The sequence below is a fragment of the Podarcis tiliguerta genome (assembly GCF_965153285.1).
Source record: "Podarcis tiliguerta genome assembly, chromosome: 7".
In the NCBI taxonomy this organism is placed as follows: Eukaryota; Metazoa; Chordata; class Lepidosauria; order Squamata; family Lacertidae; genus Podarcis; species Podarcis tiliguerta.
The window spans coordinates 20,810,052-20,829,755 of record NC_139540.1 but is presented as its reverse complement, the minus strand read 5'-3'; the positions used below and the strand labels follow the sequence as shown (position 1 = coordinate 20,829,755).

General features: G+C 44.1%; 1 protein-coding gene across 8 annotated transcripts in view; it reads left to right on the top strand.

Moving 5' to 3' along the window:
- The window catches only part of OXR1 (oxidation resistance 1), a 232,790-nt gene that overhangs the window by 35,191 nt on the left and 177,895 nt on the right, over window positions 1–19,704 (top strand). For 7 of the 8 annotated variants that reach the window (XM_083450506.1, XM_083450502.1, XM_083450504.1 and 4 more), the window contains exon 2: window positions 12,968–13,050. In XM_083450506.1, coding sequence (XP_083306632.1) covers window positions 13,034–13,050 — 17 coding nt within the window. In that variant the 5' untranslated portion in view covers window positions 12,968–13,033. Of the gene's footprint in view, window positions 1–5,543; window positions 5,667–12,967; window positions 13,051–19,704 lie in introns of all 8 variants that reach the window. The other variant, XM_083450505.1, reaches the window with a different exon arrangement.

The following is a 19,704-nucleotide window of genomic DNA, read 5'->3' as shown; positions in this document are numbered from 1 at the left end:
GTTTGTTTATTGTTGTTGTAAAGGTAAAGGGACCCCTGACCATTAGGTCCAGTCGTGACCGATTCTGGGGTTGCGGCGCTCATCTCGTTTTATTGGCCAAGGGAGCCGGCGTACAGCTTCCAGGTCATGTGGCCAGCTTGACTAAGCCGCCTCTGGCAAACTATAGCAGCGCACGGAAATGCCGTTTACCTTCCCGCCGGAGTGGTACCTAATTATCTACTTGCACTTTGACGTGCTTTCAAACTGCTAGGTTGGCAGCAGCAGGGACCGAGCAACGGGAGCTCACTCGTGGCAGGGATTCGAACCGCCGACCTTCTGATCGGCAAGTCCTAGGCTCTGTGGTTTAACCCAAAGCGCCATCCGCGTCCCACCTATTGTTGTTTTAGTGACATGCTATTACTCCATACCAATGTGTGGGGTGTATGAACTGGGCCTTAGACAAGGAATTGCTTCACTTGACCGGATTATAGCTCCATTGTGCCACCAACTGTACCAACATGGCAATTTTGGGTAGCTCACAAATGAGGGATGAGAGAGGAGCATATCTCTTGTTCCTAGAGATCTAAATGTATCATTCTTGCCCCCAGCATCCAGGTGCCGTTTCTTTTGGATGTTGCGTTTAACCTTAATATTTCTAGGCTTAAAATGAAGGCCACCCCTGCTCAGAAAACAAAACAGAAGCACCCTAATGAGGAAATTGGTTTATAAGAGGGACACTCTAAGAAAGTGACCCCATTGCCACAGTAGGGGAATTAGTGGTGACCACCACAAGAAGCAATGGGTGAGTGGATGCGATTCTTAATCCCTGTTCAGTAGTATGCAATATTCCAGCCACACAGAAATTATTTGCATGCATTTCTCACATTTCTCCATCCTTCATCCAAGCAAGCGAGTGGCATTATCGGAACTGAAGAACACATTCACACTGGGCAAAAGCACTTGAGCAGGATGCCCGTGATTGGTGTGGACAGGGGAGATAGAGAGGAGAGAGGAAGGCTGTGTTCAGTCTCCAGGCCTGAGATTCCCCAGCCCTGCCCTACTGCCTCAGACCAAGATCTTCAACATCAATAGCAGCCTTTATTTGAACAGGAGACGGGAGGGATTGAATCTGCAACTTTCTGTATAGAAAACATGCTTTCTAATCCACAGTCCCTTCCCACGGTTCCTTCCACACACTTCTCTTGCTAATGGATCATGGTTGGCACCACAGTGGGGGGGGGGGGGAGTGCCCCCTGAAAACAAGGAGCTCCACCCCCACAGTTGCTGAACTCCTGCCATTAGCATTGTTCTTTCAGAGATCTTAGCATGTAAAACACAATTCTTCCAATTATACCCTTTCTGTGCCCCCTCCTGATTTTCTTCCCCTGGTGCCACCACGACTGGATTGGAACTGATGGACAGAGTCAGGTTTGGATTATACTGTTGTTTCCCAAACTTGGGTCTCCAGCTGTTTTTGGACTACAATCCCCATCATCCCTGGACACTGGTCTTGCTAGCTAGGGATGATGGGAGTTGTAGTCTAAACACTAAACTGTGTTTTAGACCTTCCAGCTGCTGCTCTCTGCAGTGGAGTTTGTGACTTGACTAACAGAATTACAGATTTAAAATCCTAACTATTCGCGCCCCCCCCCCCCCAATTCCTTAGTGTTTCTTAAACTGGAGCTGGGTAGCTGAGGTCAGCAACGTGCTTCTCCGAAATAGTAAGGCTGAGTTAACCTGCCCTTAGTGGGATCTTAATTTTAAGAAGGCATATTGCGTAAAAGTAAAAGCAGAGTGCGTGGGAGGAATAGCTGTGAGAATCTTCGGCGTTCTGTTTCTCTCGCTTGGAACCACGTACATTGCCGTAGTGCACATCTGCTGCGTGAGCCTATTAGCCGGCTTCGGTGTCAAAAGCTTCAATGGCAGAAGATAATGAGTAGAGTTCATTCACTCTGTGCAATTTTGCATCTATTCATAACCTCTTTGCTGGAGGTAGAAAGTGCTTCCATTCATTATAGCGTATAGCGTTCAAAAGTAATTTCATTGATAAGGTCTGCGTTTCCGTCATAGTGCTCCTACATATATATGAGTCATCCGCAGCTTTTATTATTCTAAGTCGTTTAGCGGAAAAATTAACTCTGGGATTTTTTTTGCATGTCCCCCTCCCTGTCCCTCATTAGCTCTCCTTTCCTCACATGGGGGTACACTGTCTCCACATTTGCTGAAGTTCAGTTTGATTTTTTTCCAAAAGCATGTTGCTCTGTTCAAATTGCAAAATCTCAAACCAGCTGGATGAAATCACAGTACACTAGTACACAGTATCCCCTCTTGGTTCTGGAGATCTGTGATTCTCTTTGCATTAACAACAGAGGTGATGTTTGTCCTTCTTTGCCTTTATCTTCCGCCACTGCCTACTTTTTCTGCTGTGCTTGAAAAGTGAATGCATAGATTTCCATTCCTAGGGAAGAACACAATTGGAGAATCAAGTTCTGCCTTCCCTTTTTGCCCCACACTTTAACATCCTCTTGGACCTTTAGGTCAGCTACTTGGAAATGTAGATGATCAGTGGAAGGCTTACTCTGTAGTATGACTTGAATGGTCTAAGGCACTGGATTTGAGGCTTCAGTCACTTCACGGATATGGGTTTGAATCCCACAGCTGCCAGTCCATCGAGCGGAAGGGCCATAGCTCAGTGCTAGACCTATTTGCTTTGCATGCACAGGCTCCCAGATTTGAGCCCTAGCAGGAATTTCCAGGTAAGGCTAGGAAATTCCCCTGGACTGCTGCTGCCAGCCCAGGGTACGCAATACAGACCTAGAAGGACCAATGGTCTGACTTGGTGTAAGACAGCTTCCTATGTTTATGCCAAAGTGGGATTTTTTAAAATTCTCAAATGTTCATTTGTTCCTTGGAGCTCACCTTTAACAGTGGCTGTGATAGTTCAGCTTCTTTCTTTTTTCCTAGGGATTTTTTCCCCCTGGGGTGGTGAGAAATAGCATACTCTGAGTAAATTCTCAGAATATGTATTTTGATAAAGTTTAGCTCATCTCTAGCTAAAACAATAGTATCCTAGAATGCTAAGTGAGAAGGGATCCTTGCAAAGAAGGAATTTGCAGGAATAGAACCTACAGCTTTGGCGTCATTAACTCCACGCTCTAACCAACTGAGCCATAACATAAGCCTGATATCGCCTACAGACCCTCCTGGATATTAAGATCTGTGGGGGGGGGGCATCTTGGTAGTTCCACCTTCCTCAGAAGTTCAGGGGGTGGACGTTGGCCCAGGAGAAGCTCCTAAATTGTGGAGTTCCCTCCCCTCAGAGGTATGTCTGTCTTGTTCACTATACAGCTTTCAACGAATGCTGAAGAGGCAATGCAGCTGTTTATTCTTTGACACCCGAGATGGATTTCACCCTGTTCTTGTGACTTTAATCTGTTTTAACTGTTATTAATCTTGAATTCTGAGTACAGTGGTACCTCGGGTTACAAACACCTCGGCTTATGAACACTTCAGGTTACAGACTCTGCTAACCTGGAAGTAGTACCTCGGGTTAAGAACTTTACCTCAGGATGAGAACAGAAATTGTGAGGAAGCGGGAGGCCCCATGAGCTAAAGTGGTACCTCAGGTTAAGAATGGTTTCAGGTTAAGAATGGTTTCAGGTTAAGAACGGCCCTCCGAAATGAATTAAGTTTGTAACCAGAGGTACCACTGTAGTTGCAACCCGCCCTCTAATTACCTGCTGGTGAAGGGCAAGGTAATAAATTTAATAAAGACGACAGTGATGATGATGATATTGATAATAAGATGCAGGCCAATGACGGCCAGAGGACAACGCTCTTTTCTCTCAGTGCTGGAGATTGGAGTAGATGTGCATGTATAACTGTAGTGATGGTGACCAACTTGGGATGGTCTTTAAAAGAGTGTTAGTGTTATCCTCCATCAATGTGTCTATCAGTGACTAGCAGCCATGATGGCTATGCTCTGCCTCCAGTATTGAGTTGGCCTGCCTTGGGATTCCAGTTCCTGGGAATCCTTTTTGGGAAGAGTGCTGTTGGGCTTGTGTCCTGCTCGTGGGTTTCCCATAGGCATCTGTTTGGTCGCTGTGAGAACAGGATACTGGACCAGATGGGTTCTCTTTGGCCTGATCCTACAAGCCCTTGTTATGAATAGTTTGGAAATGGCCGCCCAGGTTACAAGTGCTAAGAGTGAGCCTGCAAATTAGCTCATGTGTGGCACATGAATTATAGAAAAGTGCAGTGACTAGACAATTTACTTTTTAATGGAGTCTGCTACAGCAATAAAGTTCCTGCAGATGGACATTTTGTAATATAGTCAGACGAATTGTATTGCCGTTTATTAAAGCAAATTCTTCCGCAGGCTAGGGACAAGTTCAACACATTGATATTCTTCAAATTTTAATTAATAAGTGATACTCACATTTATAATTTATCCACCTTTGTATATTGCAGAATAGGCCATGTGGAACCCATGAAGTTTCCCCTGTAAATAGGAAATTTATAAATAGCATTTGATAATTATAGACTTATGGCTGAATGTACAGGCTGTGGCACTTTTCTGTAATTATGGATGTGTGGTAATTATCAACAGAATCATTTAATTAAATGACTGCCTTTTTTTGTTAGGTTCTAAATGGAGAATGTAAAATGTATCAGTTTGGCCCTTGCCCTACAAAATCCACTAAGCCCAAGGGGCTACTTGAAGCCTTGGATATGAACATTTTGAAAGACTACATATGTGCTACATATTTTATTTTCAGTGATGGGGAAACTGTGGTCTTCCAGCTGTTTTTGGACTACAGTTCCATCATCCCTGACCACTGGTCCTGATAGCTAGGGATGGTGGGAGTTATAGTCCAAAAACAGCTAGAGACCCAAATTTGGGAAACACTGGTGTACACAGTACTTTGCTACATGGACCAGTGCTCTCACTCTAGTTGGCCAATGTAAGAACAGGGGGATGGACTATGTTACTATGCTTGGCTCCACCCCCTGTGTGTAGTGGTCTCTATGTTTACAACCACATGCATACAGTGTTAAGATCTGTATATGCTTGCATATAACTGTACGTGCTCCAGATGTTCATGCTATACATGGTGGATGTCATGGAGCAAGCCAAGTCATTGTGCATGGCAAGCTGGTGTGTGCAGTGTTGAGAATGGGACTAGTCAGAGCAGCAGTAAGCAGGTGCTAGGGTTGCCATATGTCCTCTTTTTCCAGGACATGTCCTCTTTTTCATAGGTATGTAAAATGAGAGTTGTCACAGAGATCCATAGTTAAAAGTAGAAGTCGGCAAAATATGCTCTTCAAAATATGTCAAGCCTAATTATTCATCGTGTTCTGCCCCCACAGGGTTCAGTTATTAGTGATAGCAAATCTGTGTATTAGTATTAGGTAGAAGGAATAACAGTGCTTCCCCTTTCAGAAAAGATAGTGCCTTTCCCCCTTTTTAGACCTCAGGTTGGGAAATGTAGGCATAGCAAGATTCTGGTTTCTATTGACTCCGCCCACAGTGGGAAGAAACCTCCCTTCCTCCTTTGTTTCAGTGATCTATTTCTTGCATACCAGGAAGATGGGCAAATTCACTCATTCTTACATAACTACACAAAGAACTTCATAGAAAGCTTCTAAGCACTTTCATTCAGAGCCAAAGAACAGCCTATTGGACTGTGAGTAAATATTTCTACATGTACCTTGTGATCTTCAATAAATCTGTGTATGAGAACTTTGTGGAGTTTTGTTCAATGCTATCCAGAAGTCTCAAAGGGATGCGGGTGGCGCTGTGGTGTAAATCACCGAGTCTTGGGCTTGCCAATTGGAAAGTCGGCTGTTTGAATCCCCGCGACAGGGTGAGCTCCCATTGTTCAGTCCCAGCTCCTGCCAACCTAGCAGTTTGAAAGCACATCAAAGCGCAAGTAGATAAATAGGCACCAATCTGGTGGGAAGGTAAACGGTGTTTCTGTGCGCTGCTCTGGTTTGCCAGAAGTGGCTGGCCACATGACCCGGAAAAACTATCTGCAGACAAATGTCAGCTCCCTCGGCCAGTAAAGCAAGATGAGCGCCGCATCCCCAGAGTTGTTCGTGACTGGACTTAACGGGCAGGGGTCCTTTACCTTTTACCTTTTTTCCAGAAGTTTCAGGACAGAATACGACATACGAGTCCCAGTTGCCTGGTGAAGGTGGCTAAAATTTATGAGAGATCTGTAACTGCACTTGAAATTGGTTAAACATTTATTTATATTTCTAACACAAGATATGAAATATACACGCATAAATGAAAAACTGGAGGGAATGGACATCAGACTAATAAAAAAGAGAGACTCTAATAGGACAGAAAAGCCCTGCAGTGTTTGGGGATAAAAAAATAATTGTAAAGACTTGCCTAGCAGGATGAAGTATACATGATTAAACTGAACATGCTGCAAGCCACAAAATAATTAATTCATAAAAGGAAAGCCACAGTGTAAGAAGATTATATTAACAAGCTTACAAACACAATCCCAAATAAACAATGATATTAAATCCCACACAACAGTTAGAAGTTTTTGCAACCAACTGTTGACAAACTTTAGATACCATCAAATTTTTAGAGATTTTAGATAACTTTAGTTTGTAGTTAGTAAATGTGATCTGGACACCCACTTAAATAATAAACCCACCCAAATAAAAATCTATACTTCTGGAAGAAAGGCTTAAGATGCAGCTTAGGCCCTCTGAGAATCCAAAATAAACAGCCTATCCCATCAGCACAGCTTCCCTGCATTAATACTGTTGAAAAGTACTAGGCAATTGGATGTTTGGGGGAAGGCTAGTGCGTCAATGTAGGAACATAAGAAGCTGACATAAGAGTCAGACCGTTGCCCCATCTATCACATTCCTATCTAGGAACACCAGGGACTGAATCTGTGACCTACCCACTGAAGCTACATCTCTTCTCCAAAGCTCCAAGCAGCCAGTGTGGTGTAGTGGTTAAGAGCAGTAGACTCGTAATCTGGGGAACCGAGTTTGCGTCTCCGCTCCTCCTTGGGCTAGTCACACTTCTCTGAAGTCTCTCAGCCCCACTCACCTCACAGAGTGTTTGTTGTGGGGGGAGGAAGCCGCTTTGAGACTCCTTAGGGTAGTGATAAAGCAGGCTATCAAGTCCAAATTCCAACAACTCCTCCTCCTCCTCTTCTTCCATAAATGCTGCATCTTGCAGTTAGCTGGGGATACCAGTTTCATGCTGTCTTGTTAAATTATGTCCTTTTAAAAAATAGATTAGACTAAGAAATACAGACAGAAATACAGATTAGACTAAGAAATACAGACAGTCACCTGGTGAGCTTTGGGGTTAAGAAAGTATTTAAACCCAAGCCTTGGTGATCCCAGATCAACACTCTAAGCCAGTGGTTTTCAGTGTAGTGGTCCTGATCCCTGGAGGGGGGCAATGGGATTACCTAGGGGGCACGATGGGGCAGGGGGGTGGCACTGAAGTTGTAAATGACCATCAGACATTGAAAAGCTGGTCTCACTGGATCAAGTTTTGTTGATGAAATCCTTCTAATTGGATTTTGAATAAATGGGCAAATGCTTTTTTATTGCTTTGAATTTATTCTTTTTTCCCCTTTGGTGGATCATGCAAATTGCTATTTTGAATAATGATTTTTATAGGCGGCACTGGGAATGAGTTTATGGAATCAAGGGAGCAGTGGCCCCCAAACCACTTGTACTGTACTGGGTCAAATATATGAATTAACCGCTGTTAATGCTCTTCCGCCTGGTCAGCAGCATGAGTGGCAAAATGGTAAATAATCTAATAAAGCAATTGGGGACAAATCTCACGCCACATTTTGCGTCTTCATTAGCAGTGCTGTTGTCACATCAAATATGCCATCACCCAATTGAAAGTTTCCCCTATAAGGCAGGACGTATTAATGATTGTGTTGTTATCAGTGCTTTGCAAAGCTTTGTCTCACAAGCTGCCTTGAAATGCAACTAGATTACATCTATTGGCTACATCCCTGTCAGCTCTTATTGTCATCTTGTCACGGGCAGTAATCTGATGGGTTAAGGGATGACCTGTTTCTTTATAAGCTCTTGTTATCGTCCCATTAGTCCATATACTTGGCCAATAGGATGTGTTGCAGGGTGAGAATGCTGTGCGTCACTTAGTTGTGCATAAACACGTGCCCGGTATCCCATCAAGGCTGCAGTCCTGTACACATGTACTTGGAGGGTAAGCTTCATTTAATTCAGACTAAGGAGGCTGCACATCGCTCACTCAGAGTAGCAAGGGAAGTCATGGGGCAGAGTATGGTTCTGAATTTGCGTCTCCATCTTAGGAAATGCCCCATATCCGTAAGAAAGTAATGGGGAATGGGCCTCCCGATCTCTGATCTGTGGAGTGAAACACCAAAGGGCTCAACTCACATTCTGGAAACTTGATAACACAGCTGTTTAAGAAGCAAGTGATTCCAAACATCACAGAAATTGCCTTGACTTGCACTCTCTCAATTGCCCATCTTCATGGAGGACCCCTGAGATTGGCAGAAGTACACAAAATTTTTACTGGGATGGAAAGCTATGAAATGGCCTAACAAGGACTTAGTGGTCTCAGTGTCCACAGAATACTGACTAAGGCCCCATCTGCAATGTACATTTAAAACAGTGGTCATTATTTGTTTATTTATTTCTTATTTAAATTTGTATGTCATCTTATACCCGTAAATATTTGGTTCTCAAATATTTTTCTCTGCCCCACGCTTTCAGAATAAAATTTGCTCGTCACACCAAACTTTTTATTGATAAGAAATACATTGGAAAACACAACTAGGATTGTCCTTGGTATTGTGTGATGTTTGTGCTTTCATTTTGAAAAGCTATCTATCCATCTCCTACTATATAAAGGACCCCTGGGTGGTTAAGTCCAGTCAAAGGCGACTATGGGGTTACAGCGCTCATCTCACTTTCAGGCCAAGGGAGCCAGCGTTTGTCCACAGACAGTTTTCCAGGTCATGTGGCCAGCATGACTAAACCACTTCTGGCACAATGGATCACCATGACGGAAGCCAGAGCACATGGAAACGCCAGTTACCTCCCCACCGGAGTGGTATCTATTTATCTACTTGCACTGGTGTGCTTTCGAACTGCTAGGTTGGCAGGATCTGGGACAGAGCAATGGGAGCTCACTCTGTCGCGGGGTGATACTATTTTGTGATACCATCGCAGGGTCATAGTATTTTGATACTACACTACACTGAAATATTTAAATGTTTCTTTGCTTGTCCTTGAATCTTCCTGCCACACTTACCATCCTCTCCTGGTACAGCAGTGTGGTGCACCACATCCTTTGAGAACCACAGATTTCAATCAATAGGCTACCACTTTAAGCAGTCACAGGTCTCTCCCCCCCGAAAATCATGGGAGCTACTTTCCATTGGCAATTTTCATTTATTCAAAGAAACTAGTGCTGGCTTTTCTAAAGACCTGAACACACATGTTTTCTGAAAAACTTTCTGGGGTTGGAAAATTACTCTCAAATCCCAGTTGGTAGCCATTGGGAGTAAAGGGTCTGAGTGAATTGGTGTTTCTGTCTCGCACATCAGCCCTGCAGGTACATAAGTAGAGAATGTCTCTGGAGGAAGAAAGGTAAGCGCGGTGTAATTGAGGCCACACGTCGGGGGTAAGAGTAGAATAATGACCAACACACAAAGGATAATTTCTAGGGAAGGAAACATTTAGAATGGGAGTTGTGTGTGCGTGTGGAGGGTTAGGTTATATAAGTAAGTATTAACAATATATGTAATGCACTGACCTTAATCTAGTGTGAATGCTGGACAGCTTGCTTTGGTGTTGTTCTGCATCTGTAGTGGGTGGGTGAGATAGCAAATTCTGGAGGTAAAAATGGTGGGTGTCTATTTCTACTTCGGTGCAAGGATAATCTCTGCAAGGAGATGCACATTTAATTTATAGATGGGGGGGGGGGAGCAGGAGAGCTCTGTATTTTCTTCCCACAGAAAGTAAGAGAAACTGTGACGATAAATCACAGAAAACTGGAGAGGCCAAGATGAAAATGTCACTGCCCAAACACAGAGTAATGAAAGATACAGCTGGAATTTTGTTCGGTTTAAAAAAAGAAAGAAAAAGAACGGCTGCTTCATCTGCTAGAACTAACAAGACATTTTACCTGGCATGACATCAAAATGGTTGTGCCAATGTCATATTCCCTAAAGCGTTTCCCAAACTTCTTTCTTTAAGCCGAAATCTCTCAGTCAAATGTAACTTAATCGGAGAGTATTCTTAACAAACAAAAAGCAATTTGCTTAGAGATTCTGCAATTCTAAATGTCTTCCGATAGCCATCTTTTCTTACAGGGAGAGGCCACTAAATCCTTGAATATATTTGTGTTGTGAGAGCAATTAACGTAAGGGAGCAGAGTTGAGCCAGAATCTCTTGGTAGTCTGAGAAAATTTCCATGAAAAAGAAGGCCACTTAGCACAGCAGTTACATGAGCAAACAGCTCCTAGGGCAGGTGCACGCGCACTGAGGGGTGCATGACTTGGAGGGGTAGGGTGTATTGGGTGAAGGAGCTGGCTGCTGGCCAACCCCACTGGAGTGACCCAAGAGAGGAGCTTCAGGCCACAGGGGCACCTGCTTCACGCCCCTTCAAAAATCTGCACTCGGGGCCATGGCCCCCCAGACACTGCCCACACCATGCCCTGACTTAGCAGAATCTTCTCTAAATATTCTCCACCATTTTCTCCCCATGATGTCCCAGGATGACACTCGATCTGGGCTATTCATGGAGGATGCAGAACAATGGCCAGATCGTCTGTGCATAACTCAAACTTAAACAAAGGATTATGAAGTAGGGTTTGAATGGGGATCACTGTATCTTTTCTTTCAAGCATTGTAGCACCATAGTTTAATATTTCTCTTTTAAAGTTTTGCAAATGGCGTGAACCGCTTAGAAGTTCTGTTCTGTTGTTATTATAAGTTATTAAAATGAAATAAACAGAATGGAATGAGCTTAGTGGTAGTACGCAGAATGCCCCAGGTTCCACCCTTGCTGTCTCTTGGAAGAGCTAGGAGATTGCAAATTGCAGTGGCAACGAAAACCCCACCATCTTTAAAGGAAAAAAAGAAAGTAGCTGTGCTATTGCCACTGCTAATGGCAAGCCCTGTTCCTGGGAAGCTATTGAATAATATCTCCTCCTGCTGGATAAATTTTTTGAAATGGTTCTCAATCCCAGATTTATCTGCCCACAAACAGCATAGAGAATTGTGAGAGGAAACAACTGTGATTGAATGAATTTAATGCTTCCTTTAAAGTTTTTTTCGAGCTTTGAGTCTGAGCGGGCACATGTAAAATAGTAGAATCGCAAAGCTCCAGCCGCACAACTGACACACACAAAAACCCTCAGTTTTTTTTAGTTCGGTTAGATGCTGAGAAATTGCACTATGGCCTGGCTTAAAGGTCGCATGTATCTTTGCAAGAGAGATGGGTTGGGAGAAAAGCAAAAGAAAACGGTGCTGCCTCTGGTGACACACCCTCCACCGCCATCATTATAGCGCTGGCATTTCTTAAAAACATTTTTGCTATGATTTCCTAAAGTAGTAAGTATTAGTGAAGCATTTTTGAATACATTCTGTATAAATGTTATGTTTTATTATTATGTCAGGTTGTTTGAGGGAGGTCCACCCTGTTTTACTCAAAAATGCTCTCCCAAGTTGCGTAGAAGTGCAATTTATACATAAACGAGGAATGAAATACAAAAAGGAATATGCATAAAAATAGTATTAAAACTAAGTTATAATCTAAAACGGGACGCGGGTGGCACTGTGGGTTAAACCACAGAGCCTAGGACTTGCCAAACAGAAGGTCAGCGGTTCGAATCCCCGCGACAGGGTGAGCTCCCATTGCTCGGTCCCAGCTCCTGCCAACCTAGCTGTACGTTGGTACAGTTTTTGGCACAATTGAGCTATAATCTGGTCAAGTGAAGCAATTCCTTGTCTAAGGCCCAGTTCCTACACTCCACACACTGGTATGGGAGTAATAGCATGTCACTAAAACAACAATAGGTGGGACGCGGGTGGCGCTGTGGGTTAAACCACAGAGCCTAGGGCTTGCCGATCAGAAGGTCAGCAGTTCGAATCCCCGCGATGGGGTGAGCTCCTGTTGCTCGGTCCCTGCTCCTGCCAACCTAGCAGTTCAAAAGCACATCAAAGTGCAAGTAGATAAATAGGTAGTGCTCCAGTGGGAAGGTAAATGACATTTCCGTGCGCTGCTCTGGTTCTCCAGAAGCGGCTTAGTGATGCTGGCCACATGACGCAGAAGCTGTACACCGGCTCCCTTGGCCAATAAAGCGAGATGAGCGCCGCAACCCCAGAGTCTGTCACGACTGGACCTAATGGTCAGGGGTCCCTTTACCCTTTACCTTATAATCTAAATCAAATATAACTGGTTATGTGTCTGGATAGGTTTGCTGAAACAGAAAAGCTGTCAATGGGCATCTAAAAAAGTATAGCAAAGATGCCTTCCTAATGTCAACAGGCATGCAGTTCCACTGGTCAGGTGTTGCCTAACTAAAGGAATAATTCCTTGGAAATATGGAATGAACATTGGGTGGCGCTTGTAGAAATCCAAGCTCCACAGATTGAATCGGCATGTATGGCTGGGCTAATACTAGAAACCTTGTTTTTACATGTTAATTTTTGTTAATTTTTTTGGCATCCATCGGATAAAATGTTTGGCACTCACTCACTCACTGTTTACCTTATTATCTTCAACCTCATTTGTCCACATTACCATTTTATTCTCCTTAACCTGGAAACATTTTGCATGTTTTTGTAGAAATGCCTGCTAGGCAGTGTGATCTTACTCCCCAAGGTCGTGTAAACCATGTTTACTGGAAAATATTTATTCAAGGTGGTAGGTAATGCCAGCTTATCTGCTTAACCTGAAGTTTTCATGTTTTTCTCTCCCAACCAGGCCACCAAGAACAAGACAGGTTTGACCGCAGATTCCTCATAAATGTGAAGCAAAACACCTGACATTATGTTTAGCACTAAAAGGTGAGTATCTGTTGTTTCTCACCTTCCTCTGTCTTTTTTAATCCATCCAGACAATATACAATGAATGCATTTGTTTAGGAGAGCTTGATGTGGAGCATGTGAACATGTATATAAAGACTGCATTGCAATTGTTGTTGTTTGCCTTTAATTTTGGGGGGTGAAAGAGCGCCCACTTACTTAGTCACCAGAATGAACTAGGCTGCTTAAGAGTTAAAGTCAAACACTCAAAAAATTCTTGACAGTTTTTTAAGTGATCAGCTGCAGCCCTTGAGAAATCAAAGCCCTTCTTTCCTTTTCTGTTCTTCCTCCTCTCTGCTGGTTTTCTCCCTTCCCCAGGGGAAAAGTTGATAGGTAACAGGCAGGTGATCAGGTGAGAGAGCCCCTCTGTAGTAGCATATGTACACCTAGAACCACTGGCAGAGTCTATGCGCCTGCTGCCTGGGGCGGGCATGCAGGGCGCGTACCCTCAGGGACAGGGCACAGAGGGAGCCCGCTGCAGCTCACTGCAGCCCAGCAGAGCGATGGCAGTTCTCTGCCGCTGACTCTTCACTCCTTTCCCAGGTCAGACCTGATCTGGGAGCAGAGTTGCAGTGTGTGATGGCCTGGGACTTGGGCTTGGACTCGGAGCCGGAGGAGTCTCATTCCGACCAGATCCTCTGCCTCAGGTGGCATCTGAACCGAGTCTGGGGCCTGATTCTGAAGATCCCCAGTCTGCACAGGTTCCCCTGCAACAAGCACCAGCTGGGCCGAGTCAGGGGCCTGAGTCTGCCCTGGCTCCAGATGCGGGGATTACCTTGTTGCCCTCTGTTGGGCAATCACGTACAACTGCTCCACTACCAGTTGGGTCAGGAGAGGCTGAGGCGGCCTCTGGGTCTAGTAACCCACCGACATCTCCCGAGCTGCAGAGACTCAGGTCTGAGAGAAGAAGAGACCTGAGTACTTGCAGGAGGAGTGCTCGCCTTCGGGTGAGTCAAGGAGGTGAGTCACCGGGGGATCAGGACCGGCCGTTACCCCATCAGAGATAAAAGGCTGCTGGATCCCACCCCAGGTTGCGGGAGCAACATTGCTGCTTGCTGGAACCTGCCTGAGACCTTGTGCCTGACCTAGCGGGGTTACCTGCCTTGGCCCTGTTGGACTGACTCCTCGCGGAATCCTTGGATTCAGGACTGGACCTGGACCGGGTGGCTTGGGTTAACCCCCAGGCCCAGCACACAGTGGAACTGCGGTTTGGTGCCAGGAAGTTGCCTTGACAGCTCCTGAATGTGTTCCGCCCAGCCCAGCCGAGAAGAGAGGCTCTGCTGCCAACTCTCCACCACTTTGATTGTGGCACTTGACCATAGAGCCCATGGTCCCTGGCAGGAAATAATGTTCAGAGCCCAAGGCCTCTCCTCAATGTGTGCCATTTTCTTCCGAGCCTCATAAGGACTTCCCCTTGTTGTTGGCAGCCAGTGCCATCCCTTGGACAGGTTGTAAGAAGGCAGGCAGGTGGGAGGTGACCTGAGGACATACTTAAGGTTGCCCTAGTAGACCATCTTTCACGGGCGCTCCTGATGGAAAATGCCATTTTAAGTAGAGCAAAATTAAATTGCTCTATAAAGAGAATTAAAAGTTTGGGTTTGCTCTCACAGGAAATCTGAAAGTGTTCTAATATCATAGTGGCATTTACAATGTGAACGGACTCTGTGTTTCTCATCGCAATCCCATTTTCAAGCGTAAAACTTGTTCCCTACTGGCCGGGTTGGCAGGCAAAACACTGTGGTATGAAGCATATTACCTGCTGACCACAGGTTTGCATTTAGTGAATCATCTCTGCCTGCTGAGACCTGAGAAGCTTTGAGAATAACTTTGTCATACTTTGAGGTCATAATCAAGGAAAATAGCTGGTTGTATATAACAAATACATGCAAACAAGCTGTAACAAAAAATAGGCAATGTGCCTATTTTTTGAGCTTTGTTTCTTTGTTAAACTCATAGCTTTAGGACAGGTTTAAATGGCCCATGTTCAGAATACATATCTTGACTTAATAAGCTAATATACGTATAAACCTTATGACCATTCTGTCTGTGCACCGTCACCTCTTCCCTCCTTTCTTAGTGATTAACCCAGGAAGTTCACAGGCCCACAGGAGGGCTTGTGGGAGTGGTTCGGATACCAAAGAAGGATGTCAAAAAACACCAGAGTGATCAGTTCTGGTGCTTCTTTAAAGAAAAGTGTAGACTTATAGCAAATCAGCCTGCCAGTTCTCCTAGCCTTTGTGGGATGGGCACTGCCGCAAGGAGATGGCTTGTCCATGTCCAGGCAAACAGGCCTACATTCTTTATACACAACGCAGCGTATGTCACTTTTTCTAGGACTTCCCATCGCTTCACCTGCCCACATAAGGGCATAGGTGGTGAATACCCAAGTCTCACAGATAGCTCTCCTTTCTGGGCTCGCACCCCAGCGCGCCAAGCCCACAGATAAGGTAATTGGCTTGCTTTGATGTTATCCTTATCTCAAAGCTAATAGAGTGGCTGGAGCAACCCAGGGTATAAATGATAAATTAATTATTATTAATTATTATTAAAGAAAGTGAATCTGAACACATATGAGCTCATTGCTACAACAAATGCCAATTAATTGTGGGGTTGGTTTGACTACCAAGATGGCATTAGCAAAGCTTCTGGAACAGTCCACCTTTGGTTCAACACATCTTCAATGGACCATAGTTTCCCACGCAAAGAAACAATGCATACCAGAATAAGAACAAGTCAGGGACTTAAACCAGCTTCAAACCGTGCTTTTATATCCTAGATTTCTCCACACTGGTAACCGTAGCTTCCTGCTCTTGGATGTGACTTTACTACATTTAATTGAAACTAAAATAAAGAAACTGGAGATCAAGATTTTCAGCGGTCTGATTTGGGGCGCAATGTGTGATTCCTATAAACTGAGGATTGCATGCTTAAATTTGTCTCATTGAGATGAATGAGACCGAATCGTGCTTTATTTGTGGTCCTCTGTCAAACTCTGGCTGCCTTGTACTCTGCATGACTTTTTTTTTATCCTAGTCCCACCTTTTGCTTCCAGTTCATGTCCCCCCCTCCCTCGATTGGAATTTCCCACCTCTTGAAAGGCAATTAACACGATAAGAATAGCAGGTAACTATTTTCTCGTGTTTTGTGCAGCATTGTCCTCCTTCCTGTCCGTTATTATACGTTTAGGGTGCTTTACATGTTGGCTTGTTTCTAATTTCTTTTGTTGTGCACAAGTGGCAAATTCCATGGGCGATGGAGCAAACTTGTTTTCTGCTGCTTCGGAGGGTCGGATGCGAACCAGTGGATTCAAATTACAAGAAGGGAGATTCTGGTAAAACATCAGGAATAGCTTTCTGACAGCAAGAACTGCTCATCAGTAGAGTGGACTATCTCAGAAGGTGGTAAACTCTCCTTCACTTAAGGTTTTGGATGGTCATCTGTCAGGGATTATTTGGCTGAGATTTCTTTAGCTTGGGTTTGAATAGGAAGCTATTGCCATCACCTTCACAATTTCTTTAAAAAGTTTCAAAGAAGTGGAAAGGGGTATTTAGGAATGAAAAGTAGCTGCATTCAAAAGTGACCTAGAAATGAAGGCTTGTTGACAACTAATTTTATTTAGTGTAGACCCAATGAAATTAATAGACCTAAGTTAGTCATGGCTATTCATTGGATGCCTATATTTAACGCAGGTCTAGATTACTTATTTATGATATACTATAACTGGCTCAGTTATTTCTCTCTCAAAAGTTTTGCATCTTCTGTTTCTTTCTGTGTTTTTTTGTTATATATTGCTGAAATCTATTTCTGGAATGAACTGGCAGTGCAATAGCTGATTAAAGCAGAATGTTTTTCATTTTATTCCCGTATCTTGTGCACGGAACTTAGTGGTATTTTCTTACTTTTTTGGCACACAAATGGAATGATATTATAACATGTGAGCAACAGGGCTTGCGCTTCAGTTGGTCTATTCTGGGTGGCAAGTATATGTGATGATTGCAGCAGACAGGCTGTTTTGGGTTTTTTGGGTAAATGTTAATTCACACATTTATCTATAGAATGGCTTCTTGTCTAGGATGGTCTCTTGCAGATCATTGACACGCTGTGTTCTTTTGCAAGTGCAAGCATCAACTGTTTAAACATTGGCTTTTATTTAAAGATTGTCCGACAGTGACAAGAGGGAGGCAAGTTCTGCTGTTCAGTGCAGATGTCATGAAACCCTTGGTGCTTTCGGGTTCAGGCACAGGATGGCAGACTCTGGATGAGAAGGGATGGAAGAGTGGGGCTGGAACAGATGGAGCACAACTGGAGGTGTCCCAGCTGCTCCCCTCTCTTCTGTGTGGATGAGGGCCCTGCCAGAATCTTGGGAAGGCTACCAAGCACAGCCTGGGGTGGCCAAATGGAATTGAGAAAGGGAGACAGGTCCAGCTCTCTCTCCCAGGGCAAGGTAATGCTTCTCTCTACATTTAGTGTCAGTTTGCAGGTGAGACAGTCCTGCAGGAATATTCACATAAGTAAGGGCTGCACCCTGCCTCACCTTTAAAGCTTGCCAGGCGGGTGTGGAAACTTGTTTCAGCAACTTCTCAGCCCCCATGCAGCCTTGAACTTCTTGTCACTGGGCTCATGAATCAAGCCAATGCTCATCCTTGCTAACCTTTTGCCTTGTGAAAGCTCCAAGGTTGGATGATGATGATGATTATTATTATTTATACCCCTCTCATCTGGCTCATTGGGGGGCTCCCAACAGAATTAAAAGCACAATAAAACATCAAACATTAAAAAAAACCCTAAACAGGGCTGCCTTCAGATGACTTCTAAAAGTCTGATAGTTGTTTATTTCCTTGACATCTGATGGGAGGGCGTCCCACAGGGTGGGCCCCACTACCAAGAAGGCCCTCTGCCTTGTTCTCTGTAACCTTACTTCTCGCAGGGAGGGAACCACCAGAAGGCCAGGGTGGAGATGCTCCTTCAGGTATACTGGGCCAAGGCCATTTAGGGCATTAAAAGGTCAACACCAACACTTTGAATTGTGCTCGGAAACATACTGGGATACAATGTAGGTCTTTCAGGACCAGTGTTATATGGTCTCAGTGGCCATTCTCAGTCACCAGTATAGCTGCCACATTCTGGATTAGTTGTAGTTTCCAGGTCACCTTCAAAGGTAGCCCCACATAGAGAGCATTGCAGTAGTCCAAGCAGATAACCAGAGCATGCCCCACTCTGGTGAGTGGATTAGCTCCTTTCTCCCTTCTGAGTCTGTACCATTACTCTGCTTTAGTAAAGATTGCTTACCTACGTACAGGTAAGAGCATCTGCTGTCATGTTTTGGGGCAGGAGCCAGGACAGCCAACTCTCTTCCAGGGATTAAAGTTTGAATGCCAAGGATTGCCTCTTGACATTTGCTGCTGTAAACACGTAGACCACTCTCTTTACAATCACAAACTCAGACTTGCAAGTAGATGGGTGAAATAAAATGCAAGGAATCTTGCATGTCAGTTCTATTGAGATGTTATCGCCTGTCACTCTGCTACCAACTTGCCCCAGGATGGAGAAATCAGGTTGCATTGTTTACTTATTCAATAAGGCATGCTTTAAGCAGGACAGAATCTCAAAGTATAAATGTGTTTTACACATAATTTATTTTATAAAACCAACAGAGCACATGCCGACAAAGTCAGCCTCACTGATTTCATACGGTATATTGTAGAGAATATTTTTGTGGTTATGGGAGGAGTGGAAGATTGCATGTGATTTAGCTGCAAGCCCTTTATAGGTATATATTTTAAGCCAGGCTCCGCCAGAATAGAAGAGACAGTTCAGAAATTGGGGTCTGGTTCTTGACTATTTCATATGACATTTGTTAATTTTGTTAAAGTAAGAAAACAAACAGGGAGAACCAAAATGAACAGAGAACTGATGTCAAAAGCCTTTCAAAAAGCAGAGCAAGAAAGGAGTCAGTATATAAAAAATTATTGTGTTCTGCAATAATTGTTTTGAATAAATGTGGTGTCCAAATGTAAAAAGCTCCTGTACATTTAAAAGTTGTTCAGAACAGAACAGAAGGTGTTTTACTATTAATCAGTAAGATAGCCCAATAATACAACACCTTATTAATAGTAAAACAGCTTGCTTGTTTTAACTCCTTTGTTGTATGTTGCCTAGAGATGTTGACATCGGCAACTAAGGGAACAACCCTATAGCAAGATCTGACAGGATGCGTGAGCTAGGATCCAGCAGATCTCTGGCTGAGCTGGGAGACCCCAGCACAGCTGCGCAACGGTGTCTTAACTCCCTCATCCTCAACACAGGCAGAGATATGCCAGCATATCCCCCCTGACAACCCCATCCCGTCTCAACAGGTAGCCAGCTGGGTGAGCTGAGCCCAGTGGATCTTAAACAGGCATAAGCTCTAAAAAGGTGATGTGCAAGGGACATGGTGGAAACATAACCAGAGAGGAGGGCCTTAGCCTGGATAGTAAGCCTGTTCAGCTCAGCCATGTGACCTGGCAATTTCAAAATCTTTTCCAGACCACCTCAGTTAATTTTTCTCAGCTAAAATGCAAGGGTTTTTTTTTTGCCAAGTTAATGCATACTTTTCAGTTTTATTAATTATTGCTTGAACCCAACAGCTACCTGTTT